We start from the raw sequence: 14,089 nt of genomic DNA on the forward strand, positions 1-14,089 counted from the left end.
CCCAAAAACAAAAAACAAAATAAAAAAATAAAAATACTGTGATAAGATAAAAATATTTCATGTTTATAGCTAGTAGGCCAAGAGAATTGAAAATGAAGGAACTCTCTCAGGCATTCTGGGAGGAGAGTTTTGGTTTCCTGTGAAGACACTGAGCTTCATCAGTGGGTTCAGCTGAGACTCCGCGGCAGACTCTGAGCAGGGAGATCTGTTTTTCTGGCGTGGGCAGCTGGGGCCATAGTGCTCAGGATTGCAGTTCAGGAGGCTCAGAGGAGAGACTGAGGAAGGAGAAGGTGCTGCATGAAAGAGTGTGTGCACAGTGTGCCAGCTGTGCGCACAGTTGGGCCTTAACAGTGAAAGTGTGCTTTAGAGCAGATAGAACGTCCCTTCTCTCAACTGCTCAGCAGCAGAGTATTTCTGAGTTTAGATTTTTGTTACATTTTTCAGTATTTGTATTTACTGATAGGCATCTCTAATTCCAAAGTCTGAAATCTGAAATGCTTCAAAATCTATCAGTCTGAGCACCATGATAGAAAATTATAGAAAGAATATTATAATAGAAAGTTATGAGCATTCACTGGATTTGTAACCTTCCTTATTTGGAATTAGTAATTTGATAAGAGGGTTGAAGAAGGGGACCAGGAATTACTTTGGGGGAGTTTACTTTAGTGAAGTGAATAGTCTGTATTATATAAGCACATGAGACCCGCATGACCCTCTCTGTATATGTAGTGCAGTTGAGGATTAGGAAGGCTCATTGACTTTTGTCTTCCATGGGTTCTGGGGGTAGGTCTGGGTCTCAAACAGTTGTTGGTGTCCTAGGACCTTAATTCACTTAGTTAAAGCTTGATGACCTTGAATCACTGATACTTTTTATATGACCAGGACTCTGACCCAATCTCTGTTCAGGATCTTCATAATAATGAATAAATCAATATTCATTAAATTCCTCTTTAGAATTTCTCAATAAATTATATTCATCTCCATAGGACAGTGATTACATTCAAGAACTGTGTAGGGCTAGAGAAGAAGCTCAGTGGTGGAGCACTTGTCTAGCATGTGAAAGTACCTGGGTTTCTTGTCAGCACCAAACAGAAACATGTATACACATATATGTTACATGTATATAAATATACATACATGCACGTGTGCATACATATATATATTCATGTGTACATTCTTATGTATGTCTATCTATATACTTGGATACACATGCATACATGCACAGATATACTCATACATACCTGTGTACATACATATGTGCATATACACACATGCTTCCATACATATATATGCTCATGTATGCATACATGCATATATGTGTGTGTATATATATGTATATACATTTATATACATAATATACATATAGTACACACACACATATATATATACTTTAATTTTGTAACTGACAGTTTTATAGTATCCTCCCACCTTAAGTTGTAACATAGGAAAGTAAAACTTCAGAAGTGATTGCACCTCTCTCCTCCCCCTTTCTCCTTTTGTATTTATCCTTTGGTATCAGATAGGATAGGAGGGGGATCTGGTAATGGCACAGTCCTATAAAACAAACCAAAAAAGCTTACTTTTGTTAAAATAAACTCAACAGTAGGTGAGCTGCTACTTTGACAATAGACTTTGGATTCTCTGTCATTGTTTGTTTAGATCCAGTCTTTTTGCTGTTGATAGTCCAGAGCTTCTTTTTGTCAGTGTCATACTTTTAAAATATCTACCAGTGAACCTTTAGGGGTGTGATGGGCAGAATAGTGACTCCTCGGATATAGCCACATTCTAACCCTGGAATCCTGTGAATGTGTGACCTTAGAGGGCAAAAAGGAATTTTGCAGACCTGATTATATTGATGAGCTTAACATCTAAGCAGGAGGATTATTGTAAGTAGCAGGCCAGGCTGGGTTACATAGTGAGTTCAGGGCCATCCTTAATGAGACTCCATCTAAAAACCAAAGCAACAAATCAATGATCTGGAGGTGGGCCGATTGGCCTGGTGGACCAATGTAAGTGGAAGTGTTCTTATAAAACAAAGTCAGGAATGTCCTGGTCAGAGAAGGAAGTGTGGTCACAGAGTGTGGAGTGCTGTGGGACAGGGATGCAGGAGTCCAGAGCCTTCATGAGGATCATAGCTAAGCTGACCTTATTGTTAGCCCCTTAGGACTTGTTTTGGACTTCTGAACTCCAGAAGTGTAAGATAATAAATGGGTTGTTTTGCCAGGCAGTGGTGGCGCACGCCTTTAATCCCAGCACTTGGGAGGCAGAGGCAGGCGGATTTCTGAGTTCGAGGCCAGCCTGGTCTACAGAGTGAGCCAGGGCTACACAGAAAAACCCTGTCTCGAAAAGCTAATATATATATATATATATATATATACATATATATATATATACACATACATATACATGTATATATATATGTGTGTATGCATATATATATATGTATATATATATTCTGATCCTAGTTTTATTTTTGCTTTTGTTTGCACCATTAAGCATCAGATGCAGGGCTTTGGGGGTGCTGGGCAAGCCTCATTACTGAGCGGCTCCCAGGTCCTCCCTTCTTGTTCCAAATTATCTATACAGTTTTTAGCTTATTTGATTTGTTTCTATGGTTTTGTTCCTTTGAAGATGGTAGTAAAGCTCATTAGGAAATAAGTTTGAATGTTGTTGTTTCAGAGTATAAATGCCAACAAAGTAATATATACTGTTTACTCAAAATTTAGTATATACTTTTCCTTTCTCCTTCTAAAACCCCAAGGTGTTCAGCCCAAAATGTAAATATGTGGTTCCATGACATGCTTACCCCTTTTCTTTAAGTTTTTAATATTGGGTTTGGCAGTTCCTAGGCGTAACAGTCACAGTAAGGTAAGGAGTACCTTAATGCAAATAATTAGTATAGGTAGATCCTGCGTGCTTTCCTTTTAGCCTTCTTAGCATGAACATTGGTCTTTCTTTAAACTGTCTTTTCTTTATAAATATAAACAAACCATAAATAATACCCAGAATAACATGTCTTTGATAAGGAGGCTGGTGATGTGAACTCAGAATGTCTGTGAGATGGGAGACTAAAGTCTGAGCCCAGAACAGACCCTTGGCAAAAGTTCTTTGTGACCTTGGGCAGCCCACTGTGACTTAATGAGGGTTTACATTTTCACCTCTAAAATAATGACTTGAAATTTTTGATTCAAGATGATAAATCAAAGAGCTAAAACAAAAGAGAATGACAATCACTAGTGAATGAAAAAGTTCTAATAAATTTCTGCAACATTAAAATAAGTTGGAGTCTTGATCCAGTAACACTACAGAGGAAGAAAGAGTAAGCAGAGGGTTGTGTGAAACAAGAAAGGGCCTTGAACCACAGAACTCCAGGGGACAGGAAACATAGAGATCAAAATGCAGAAAATGAGGATGAGATGGGAAGGAGGCTAAAGCCAGGAATGTTAAAACACATCTATGAAACAGTTCAGAGTTCTCTTTTCTCCATGCTCAACATTTGTCCTTACAGGCCTAATAAGATACTGAAGAATCAACATTACATCAAGCAAACCTAGTTTAGTTTAGGAAACCCATCACTTGAGGTGCACCTGTTTCTTGGTCATTTAAATTCTGAAAGGGACTGCTTGAACTGTCCTTGTAGCCAGAGAATAGGAATTAGATCCTGAGGCTTTCTGATAGGGCCTGGGCAACCTCTGCTTTGTTTTGGTGCCACTGAAAGGCCACACACTACAAGTAATGGGGTTAACTTGAGTGAAGCACAGCCCCCATTCACTCGTTAAACTGACACAGAGGCGAGTCTAAACTGCTAGTGCCCCCATGTGCCTAGTAGAAGCACATATAAATACTGAAGAAGGATAGTGTTGCCCTGGATTTCAGGTTATTTCTAGAGCAGCTTTATAAATGCAAGGTCTAACACAATACAAAATGGCTAGACTGACAGGGAGGTAAGACAAAAGCATCAGATCAACAGAAGATCCTAGCATCATTAGATCCAAAGTTTTAAATAGCTGTGGTGATATGTTCAAGATGGTAAAAGACAAGGTGGAAACTTTGGTGGAATAACAAGAACTTTAAAAAAAAAGAGAACTAAGTGGAAATTATAGATGTGAAAGTGAAAGCTATGGTGATTGAATTACAGAACAGAACATGTTTGCAAATATTAGATGTAACTGTAAAGAGAATTAGCAATGTAGAAGATACATCAGCAGAAAATACTCACAATGAAGCCTCAGACGCCAAAGAGTAGGAATACAGAAGAGATGATGTGTTAATTTTTTATTGTTCCATAATAAATTACCATAAAATTAGTTGTTTAAAATAGCTCACATTTATTACCCGATGGTCATTCTTCATCAGAGGATGCAAATTAAAACAGTATTCTTATGTATATGGTGAAATACATTCAGCCCAAAAGGGTAAAAAGTAAGTTGTTCATGTTGCAGATGTTGGTAAAGACGTTCACATACAGCTCTCAGGCATGGACTTTTAGCACCCTGCTCATGGACACAGTCACTGATGGGACCATGCTGGAAGAGCTGGTCTTATCTGCTACAGTAGAGTCTGTGCACTCCTGCTTAGATATCTTCATGTGTGAGAGGCATGCTTGAAGGACTGCAACCATGCACATGGATGTCAATGGTAGGGATTCTTGTCATTACCTGACAAGTGAAAATAACTGTTAGTGGAAGCAGCAAGTGACAGTCACACAGAGGAATATTATAGCAATGACAGAGTGAATTCTAGTACTCAGATTTGTGGGTGAGTCATAAATGCAGTGTTGAGTGACAAGTCATAGGCAAAAAAAAAGAGATAGAGTTATGTGTAACTTGTTGAGTTTGTGAGAGCAAGAAAGTGACGGTCTTAAAAACAGAAGTTAGACCAGGGTTGGTAGTGCATGCCTTTAATCTCAGCAGTTGGGAAGCAGAAACAAGAGAATCTCTGAGTTCAAGGCCAGCCTGGTCTACACAGTGAGTTCTAAGACAGCAAGGGCTATGTAGAGAGACCCTGTCTCAAAACCAAAACAAAAAACAAACAAACAAACAAACAACAAAAAAAAAAAAACAAAAAACAAAACCAGAAGCAGAAGTTATTTTCTTTGTTGATGGACAAATGGACAACAGTGATAACAATTGGGAGAAATTGTTAAGGGGACATTTGGAGGCTCCAATAGAGCATGGCTCTTTATGATATATCATGGAGCAGAGAAACAAAAAAAGCAAAGGAATGACTCTTAGATACAAGCGTCCCTCCCCACTAAACAGTACTACAGCTGGAGAGCAGTAGAGTGTGGCCTCAATGTTCTGTGAGAAATCGATTTTCAGCTTAAAAGACAGACTATCAAAGCCAAAGGCGGAGCAACATCATTTAGTTGTCTGGGGACATTCCTTAAGGAAGCACTTCAACAATGAGACAACACAAGAGCATACAAGAGTAATACAAGAAGGCAGTCAAATATAAGAGGCCAGATGGAGGATGAGTTCTGAGAACCAGGCTTTGAGATGTCTTCAAAAGAGGATGGATTAATCCCAAGCATAGATGTCTGAGTGGGAGGATGTGGTACTGACAGTGGGCTTTGGAAGACGTCTCAGGAAAAAGATGTTTATCAGAACCTTGTAGAAGGAAGTGTAAAAAGAGGCATGGTCTGCATAAAAACAGAGGCTGAGTGTTCATGCACTTGATAGGCTGGGAGGACAGAGAACCCATCTGCCTCCATGTAGCAGACATTCTAATTTTGTGTGTGTGATTGGCAGCAAAGATTGTGTGGTCTTTGGGAAATGAAGTATAATTTCAACTCTGCAACTAATAATATTTATGTGAGCACATGCACTTTCCTGTTGGTTGTCAGTGTTTATAGACAGCCAGGGGGAATCAGCACAGAGGCTCAGCTATCACCTTAAATGAAGATGCTAGCAACCACAACTGTTTAAGACAAAGGTTTGGAGGGAGAGGAGGAGGATAAAGAGATAAAGAGAGGAGGGGAGAGCATAATGGTCACCTTATGCTATTGGGGAAGAGCAAGGTAGCCCACTTACAAAGGAGACCCTGAAGTACCTTCAGAACAAAGTGCGAGGGTAGGAAGAGCCAAGTAAGGAGCTAAGCCCTCAGTTTCATACTAGGAAGTGTCTGAGCCTTTGAGTTAATAGTTGTTCCTGGAGCTGGGACAGGAGCAGAGGAGCCTGTCTCCAGGCATTTACAATTAGTTCATTTGACTAATGTACATCAAAACAGGTTTTATTGCCATAGGTCTATATGTTTATTTTATTGCCTTAGTTAGGTGTCTATTTCTGTGATAAGACACCAGGATCAAAGACATGAGGAGAGGAGGAAAGGGTTCATTCATCTGACAGCATGCAGTTCAGGGATGTAGTCCAGGGCAGGAACCGAAGCAGAGGCCATGGGGAGGGCTGCAGACTGGATTGCTCCTCCTGGCTTGTTCAGTCTGTTTTCTTATACCATCTAGGACCACCTACCCAGTGGTAGTACCACTCACATTGGCTGGGCTTCCCACATAGTCACTAATGAAGAAAATGCTCTGTAGTCTGGTGGGGACATTCACTCAATTGATAGTCTCTCTAGCAAAATGGCTCTAGCTTATGTCAAGTTGGCAAAAAATTAGCCAATACATACATACATACATACATACCACACATACATACATTACATACATACATACACACACAAAAGAAATACATACATAGAACAGAGAGAAACACATACATACACAGAGAATGTTTCAAATACATATACATTATAAAATAGCTAATTTCATCTAATATACATATACATTTTTCTTACATGTTTTCTTCAGTGAGAACATGTAACATCTACTCTCTTAGCTATTTTAAAGAACATAGTATAAGTGAAGTAAGGAATTCATGTCTTTAAACTCGATACTCCAGAGTCAGGGGCAAGCAGATGTCTGTGAATTCAAGGCTAGCCTGATTTACATAGCAAGTTTCAGGAGTATATAGAGAACCTTGACTCAAAGAAGAAAAAAAATAAAGAAAAGAAAAAAAAATAACACAGTATAGTAGTAACTGAAGACATGGTGTTATTCTGTGGAGCCATTGAACTCAATCATAATTCCTGTTTGTCTGAAAATTCAGACAAAGTATTTTGAGATCAGAAAGGTGAATCTTAAGAAATACATACATACAAATGTACACATGCACACAGGTTTATTAATGATTTATTTTACAATAGATGTTTATACCGTATACTTAATATGAGTAGTGATTTTGCCTTTGAGCATGTGGGCTCACCTATGACTTGTATATATGCATATCCATATAAATGTAATTAATGCAGTGGTTTTCCTTAGCCAGTTCCACAATGAACAGTCTTTAAGTTAAAAAAAGGTCTAATTTTGTTAGAGTTATTGAGCAGAAAGAATTAACAGAAAGGAGTAAAGATAAATAATATTACAAATAGAGAGAATAAACTCACAGAAGCGGTGTTTAAGGTGATGCCTGGGCTCCCAGGTTGTATGTAGCAGTCCTGAGCCCCTGCTGAGCCATCAGAAGGCCTCTGCATGACAATGCTGCACTGTGAGCTGGAAACCCTAAAACGTCATCATGCCTCTCACCCTTCCATATCTAGTCTCTGGAGAAAAATTCACATTGAACCCATAAAGGGATGTGAGCACTGGAAACTGGAGCTTTAGATCTTACCCGTACTATAAAAGGACGCATCACTTCCTGCAGGGTTTTATATATAGCAAGTGCTTACACTGGGATTTTGTATCTTGGGAATTTACCGTGAGCTGAGACTTTGGCTTCTGTTTCCTTTCAGACTCTTTGGCTTGGGAAAGCATAATCAGTCAAAACTTAGATTTATTAAATTCCTCCCATGAGCTCAACCATGGCATCTATCTTCAGATGCTCCAGAATGCACTGACACTTTAATCATTGACAACAAGGAAGTTTTCAATTTCATGATGTGTTTAAATGGAAAATTTCATGCCTTGACCTGTGTTTTGTGCTTTGGATTAAATTACCTGGTTCTGAACCTGCTAATCTTAGCTAACTGAAAATTATAAGTAGGAAGAATTGCTGAATCCCACTCCAGCTGTAGCCAAAAAGCATGTGCCTCTGGGGAGGGGTTAGTCCATCCAACTTGGCCACTTCACTTTCTGTATGTATGCACATAAAGCTTGATTGGGGAAGAACAGAAACATTTCTCCTTGACTTGTTATTCTCTTTGAAAGACAGTATATCAAATGTATTTCTCCGTTGCTACTTTCAAAAGCCATTTTAATAGGCTGTTTATTATATTTCCTAATTATAGTGCTGCTTTTGATACAGTTCTTGGGATAAATGTGGCTGTTAAGAAGTTAAGTCGTCCTTTTCAGAACCAAACGCACGCAAAGAGAGCCTACCGTGAACTCGTCCTCTTAAAGTGTGTCAATCATAAAAACGTAAGTCACTGGTGCTCCTTCATGTACTTTGGTGTTAGTGATGTGATCAAACTGAAGATTAGCAAATGATGAGAGAAACTATAAAAAAGATTACATTTTTTTCATAAAATTAAAAAATATTCATTTTTACATCTAGTTATTGGGGGGTGGGAGATGCCACTGTTCACTGTGGAGGTAAGAGGACAAGCTTCTAGATGAGCCTAATCTTGACACTAACCCTATCCCAACCACTAACAACTAACCCTAACCCTGAGAGTAACCTGCCAGAATCACCCTGACCCTAACCCTAATACCCAACCCTGATCCTGACTCTGACCTTTAACCCCTAACCTTGACCCTATCACCTAACACCTAACCCTGACCCTGACCATAATTGGCTCTCTTTAGGAGAGAGGTTCCATGAGGGATTCTGGGATCTAACTCAGGTCAGTCATCAGCAGACTTCCTGACAGTGCTTTACCCACCATCCCTCTTCCGAGCCCTGAAAATACAGGTGGGCCTCCATTCCCTCTGACATTTACGTGGGAGCTAGGAGTCTGAACCCAAGTCTTCACTGAGCCATAGCACAAGCCCCAACTATTTATTTCATTGAAAATTTGCTTCTCATGGTTGTGGCTTTACTTTTCCCTTACACTGTTTGGTGTCTTTTTACATATTAAAGTTACTAAACCTTTCCATTTTGGGATTTTGCTATGTAGCCCAGGCTAACCTTGAACTCTAAGGCTGTCCTTAAACTTTCAATCTCCTGCCTCAGCCTCGTAAGTGCTAAAGTTATAGAAATGTCACCCATGTCCAGCTTCAACTTTCTCTCCCTTTCCCATTTGATCGCATGTGCTGCTCTAGTATGTTGCTTTTTGTTTAATTTTGGCTTTGTTGTAATGTAGTTAGATATCCTAGGTTTCCTATCATGTTTAGAAATATTTTTATTACACAGGAAACAGAATGTTTCCCATATTCTTCTCTGCTTTATATTTTAGAGTTTTAGACTTTGTCCATTTTGTTTCCTTTCCATTCTTGCTGGTTACCCCTTCTATCTGATAGGTCATTCCCCTTTCTCTTGTTCATGTGAGATGATTGAGGGTGTGTGCTTGAAACACATGGTTTGTAAGCACAGAGGCCACAAGGAGCAGGCAGTAAGGTTAGCTGCTTAGCCCATTAATGGAGCGTAAGGCCATGAGGCCTCATATTCATCACCATAAAGTACAAGCTCAGCCTTTCTATTTAAAAACTTTTCAGAAAGTTATATATGGTATTTGAGTTTCCACAGTTAGCATAGTACTTAAGATTTATTTATTTATTATGTATACAACATTCTACCTACATGTATACTGCAGGCCCAAAGAGGGGACCAAATCTTATTACAGATGGTTGTGAGCCCAACCCATGTGGTTGCTGGGAATTTAACTCAGGACCACTGGAAGAGCAGTCAGTGCTCTTAACCTCTGAGCCATCTCTCCAGCCCCCAGCATAGTACTTTAATTAGTACTTCTCCAGCCATTATTTTTATCTTTTACAAATATCTAAATTCCGCAGTAATGATTTAAGTTACTAGGGGCATGTGAGTGATTCTATTAAAAGCACATCTTATTTTCAGTTGGTGGTTAAATATTCCAATGCTGTGCACTAGAATGCTTTGGTGACAACCATAATAATGATAAATATTGAATTCTGCAATAATTTTTCTACCTTTAATATATTTCAGTGTTTACTCCAATTTTTATACTCAATCTGACATATTAAAATATAATTAATTTTCTCTTTTCAGATAATTAGCTTGTTAAATGTATTCACACCACAGAAAACACTAGAAGAATTTCAAGATGTGTAAGTATCTTTTGCATCAGATTGAAAATTTAGAAACTTAGTGATTTATATTTAGGAAACAGGCCATTTGCAAGCTTGAGACCCTCGGGTGCCGCCAGTGCCAAAGAAAAAGGATGTAGCTTTTAATCTGAGGCTGTTAGCCTGAGGACTCAGAGAGCTGTAGTATATAAGTCTGTTTCAGCTCTCAGAGAAGAGTCTTCTTCATTCTCTACATTTGCTCATTCAGGATCTTGCTCTATGCTTCCATACTTAGTGCATTCAGACTCACATAATAATTTCTGCCCCAAAGTCCCCCAAAACACACCTCACATAAGGCTTTGCCAACTCAGGATTCCTTGACCTAGTCAAGTTGCTGTCTTCAATTCATCGTCACAGGGTAGATGGAGGAAAGACCACAGTGAGGCAGTAGGAGAAAGGCTTAGGGGAGGAGAGGTTTGTTCTGCAGATACTGGGACAGAGTGGAATTGATATAGAAGGTGTAGCCAGAGTGGAGCGGCAGTGGAGCTTGGCTGGTGTGTGCTGCTACCCAGAGGCCTGGGTGGCTGGGGGTGGTATAGGGGTGGGACCAAACAAGGGGGTGTGGCTTAGAGAAGTAGCATGCACATAGGAAAGAAGCCAGAGTGAGATTTCCCATAGAGCAGTGATCTCACATGACATATTTTCAAAGAACAATTGGTTTTGAGGAGCTGAGAATCCACTGTGAGAGGTAGGGACAAAAAGGCCTAGTTAGTATGAGGAGGCAATCACAGCAGTTCATGAAAGGTTCAGGTGGGTAATGGGAAAGGCTTGAGATTGGACACCAACGCTATCTGAGAATGAGGCCTAGGATCTGCTGATAGCTAGATGTGAGAGAGAAATTGAAAGCCACACATGAAGGCTCTCACCTGAGGCCTGGAGAACTATGAGAGGACCAGACTGGGGTGCCACGCAGGTAGACTCAGAAACAGTTTTAGACATGAATTCAGAGACATTATTGCCTCTCCAAGTGAAACAGTGGAGTGGGTAGAGAGGAAAGAATCTGGTGTTCAGGAGAGAGGCCTGGATTAAAGGAATGGAAGAATAATCTATAAATGGTTCTTAAGGTACAGCAGCCTATGTATCACCAGTGTCTGGTTATAGCCATTAAGTGCAAAAAACAGACAAGTGCTTAGCGTTGGCCTTTGGGTCTCTGCAGATGTGGAAGTCATCAGTTTGGGCTGAGTCAGAATGGCATGACAAACAATGGAGGAGAGTTAGAGATGGTGTGTCTAAGCACCTCTGTAGGGGTGGGGTGGGTGTGCTGTGCTGTTACCATGAGCCAAAACTCTGTGCTGGTGGTGGACCGTGAGCTTGAATGTTTATGTTCAGCCTTAAAAGACAAATTTCACCTAGGTGATGGTAGCACACACCTTTAATCCCAGCACTCAGGAGGCAAAGGAGAGGGATCTCAGAGTTTTGGCCAGCTTGGTCTACAGAGAGTTCCAGGACAGCCAGGGCTACCCAGAGAAACCTTGTTTGAAAAAGCCAAAAACAAAATCAAACAAACAAACAAAAACCACCAGAAAAGAAAAAGATTTTATATTTTACAGCAGTCCAAATACATAACAAACCTGAGCAGAAAGTTCAGAGTTCCCACTTACCCACTGTCTAAACCCTCCATATCAGCAGCCCTACCAGAGTAATGTATTGTTATAGATCAAGAATCTACAACAGCATGGTATAGATATTGAAAGGATGATATAATGAAAGATAGGTGGAGAGACAAACAGACACAGATTTAAAAAAGAAAAGTAGAAAAGTTTGTATGAGATTGTTTCCATGGTTAAAAATTTTTTTTTGTTTATAATTTGAAAGTCAGAAAGACATTGGTTAAGTTAGTTGTATATTCTTTGGGAAATTTTACAGAGTCCTATGATATATCTGATTCTTTTCAAGCTACTTTATTAAAAGTGCTTTTACTTTAGGCATGCAGTGTTTATATCCTATTGCTACTGTTTTATAACAATTGTGATCTAAGACTCATGAGGGGATATTTAAAAATAATACTAATGAGTGTGGTTGGTCTCTTTTCAATATTCAGGTACTTGGTTATGGAATTAATGGATGCTAACTTATGTCAGGTTATTCATATGGAGCTGGACCATGAAAGAATGTCATACCTTCTCTACCAGATGCTTTGTGGCATTAAGCATCTGCATTCAGCTGGTATAATTCATAGAGTAAGTAATCATATAACTTTATTTTTAAAATAATCATCATTTGGTCATCAGTCATCTACTTATAAAAGAACTTAATACTTTGATGTGTGAAAGAGTATGTGTGTGTGTGTGGTATATGTGCACATGTGTGAGAACACACTTATTCGTGTATGTTTAAAGGCCAGAGGATGAGACCAGGTGTTCAGTTTTGGCCTTATTTCCTTGAGACAGGAACTTGAACCTGGAGGGAGGCTGGTGGCCAGCAAACCCTAGTGATTCTCCTAACTCTCCCTCTCTGAAATCCACAGCACTGGTTTCCAGTTACATGTGTAAGCATACTTGGCTTTTTACATGGCCACTGGAGGTTTGAACTCAGAGCCGGTACTTGAGCTTACTCACACATTCATCTCCTCAGCCCCAAGAATGTATTTTTCTTTTTCTTCTTTTTAACGTTTGGTACTTTGAGAATCCAGGTTAAGCTATGGAATCATACTGTGTACAAAACACTGTTCAGATCAACTGTGTTGCCCAAGCCCCATGGACTTCAGGCACTGTAAACACAGAGGTAGGGGCCACTCTTCTGCAGAACAGTCTTGGTTTTCTGGTTTAGCTTTTCAGTTTGTGGTAATGTTTTGTTGTTGTTGTTGTTGTTTGTTTGTTTGTTTTGTTTAGTTTTGTTCTGTGTAGCCCGGGCTGTCCTGGCACTCACTCTGTAGACCAGGCTGACCTCAAACTCAGTGATCCTCCTCCCTCTGATGCCTGAGTGCTGGGATTAAAGGTGTGGAGCACCATTACCTGGCCACTTTGCAGTAACTTAAAACTTAAAAGAGTTTCAACTTTTCACTTTGCAGTATCTTAAAACTCAGAGAAAAATAGCAAGAGTAAGCAAGAACACCAAAATACCAACGACCCCAAGTCAAAGCATTGTTAATATTCTTGCCATATTTGAAACTCCCTTTTTAATGAGCAAGGAAATTCGAGACAGGAGAAAGCCAGTGGTCAGGGAACATAATGGTGTTGTCACTATCAGATTTAAAATGCAAAGACCAGAGAGAGATAATGTGATTGACACATTCTGGGCTGCTTTCATAAGTTTTCAGGCTGTAAAACTCTGTACCACTGTGTAAACAGAACATCATGACAGTTTTAAAAATACCCAGGGGCTGGAATCAGAGGCTAAGGAGGGGTTGCTGCTCCTCCAGAGGATCTGAGTTTGGTTCTCAGAACCCAGGTCAAATGGTTCACAAGTGCCTGCTCCGGAGGATCTGACACCCACACCCAGCTCCTCACATGTATATATTACTAAATATAATTTTAAAAAATACTCAACATGTTACACGAGACAAAGAGCAGATTTCCCTGGGAACGTTACAGCTTTCTCTGAACTGCTTCCTTGCTGATTTTGCCTGGATTGTCTCCAGAGTTTTTGCTTCAATAGTTCCCTTCTGCAGGGAAGAATACGGTGAAATACAGTGAAGCCTGTTGATACAGGGCACTGGGCACTGGGTGGGATTCTTTCTGATCGGTTAGGTGCTAAGAAAGGTTGGGTCTAGCACAAGCCACTGAACCAAGGCTTCCCAGGGTGTACCCATTCCCATCCTCGTACAACTAAGACCTGATCCTCCCTCCCTCCCAGACTGTATCCAAAGGCCTGTGCTGGCTTTTATATTCT

The 14,089-nt window shown here is 39.9% G+C and overlaps 1 protein-coding gene across 6 annotated transcripts in view; it reads left to right on the forward strand.

Annotated features, from left to right (window-relative positions):
- The window catches only part of Mapk9 (mitogen-activated protein kinase 9), a 41,793-nt gene that overhangs the window by 10,273 nt on the left and 17,431 nt on the right, over positions 1 to 14,089 (forward strand). For all 6 annotated transcript variants that reach the window (XM_031350676.1, XM_031350671.1, XM_031350675.1 and 3 more), the window contains exons 3-5: positions 8,287 to 8,416; positions 10,182 to 10,240; positions 12,300 to 12,438. In XM_031350676.1, coding sequence (XP_031206536.1) covers positions 8,287 to 8,416; positions 10,182 to 10,240; positions 12,300 to 12,438 — 328 coding nt within the window. The remainder of the gene's footprint in view (positions 1 to 8,286; positions 8,417 to 10,181; positions 10,241 to 12,299; positions 12,439 to 14,089) is intronic.

This window comes from Mastomys coucha, unplaced genomic scaffold, assembly GCF_008632895.1.
Source record: "Mastomys coucha isolate ucsf_1 unplaced genomic scaffold, UCSF_Mcou_1 pScaffold5, whole genome shotgun sequence".
Classification (NCBI taxonomy): domain Eukaryota; kingdom Metazoa; phylum Chordata; class Mammalia; order Rodentia; family Muridae; genus Mastomys; species Mastomys coucha.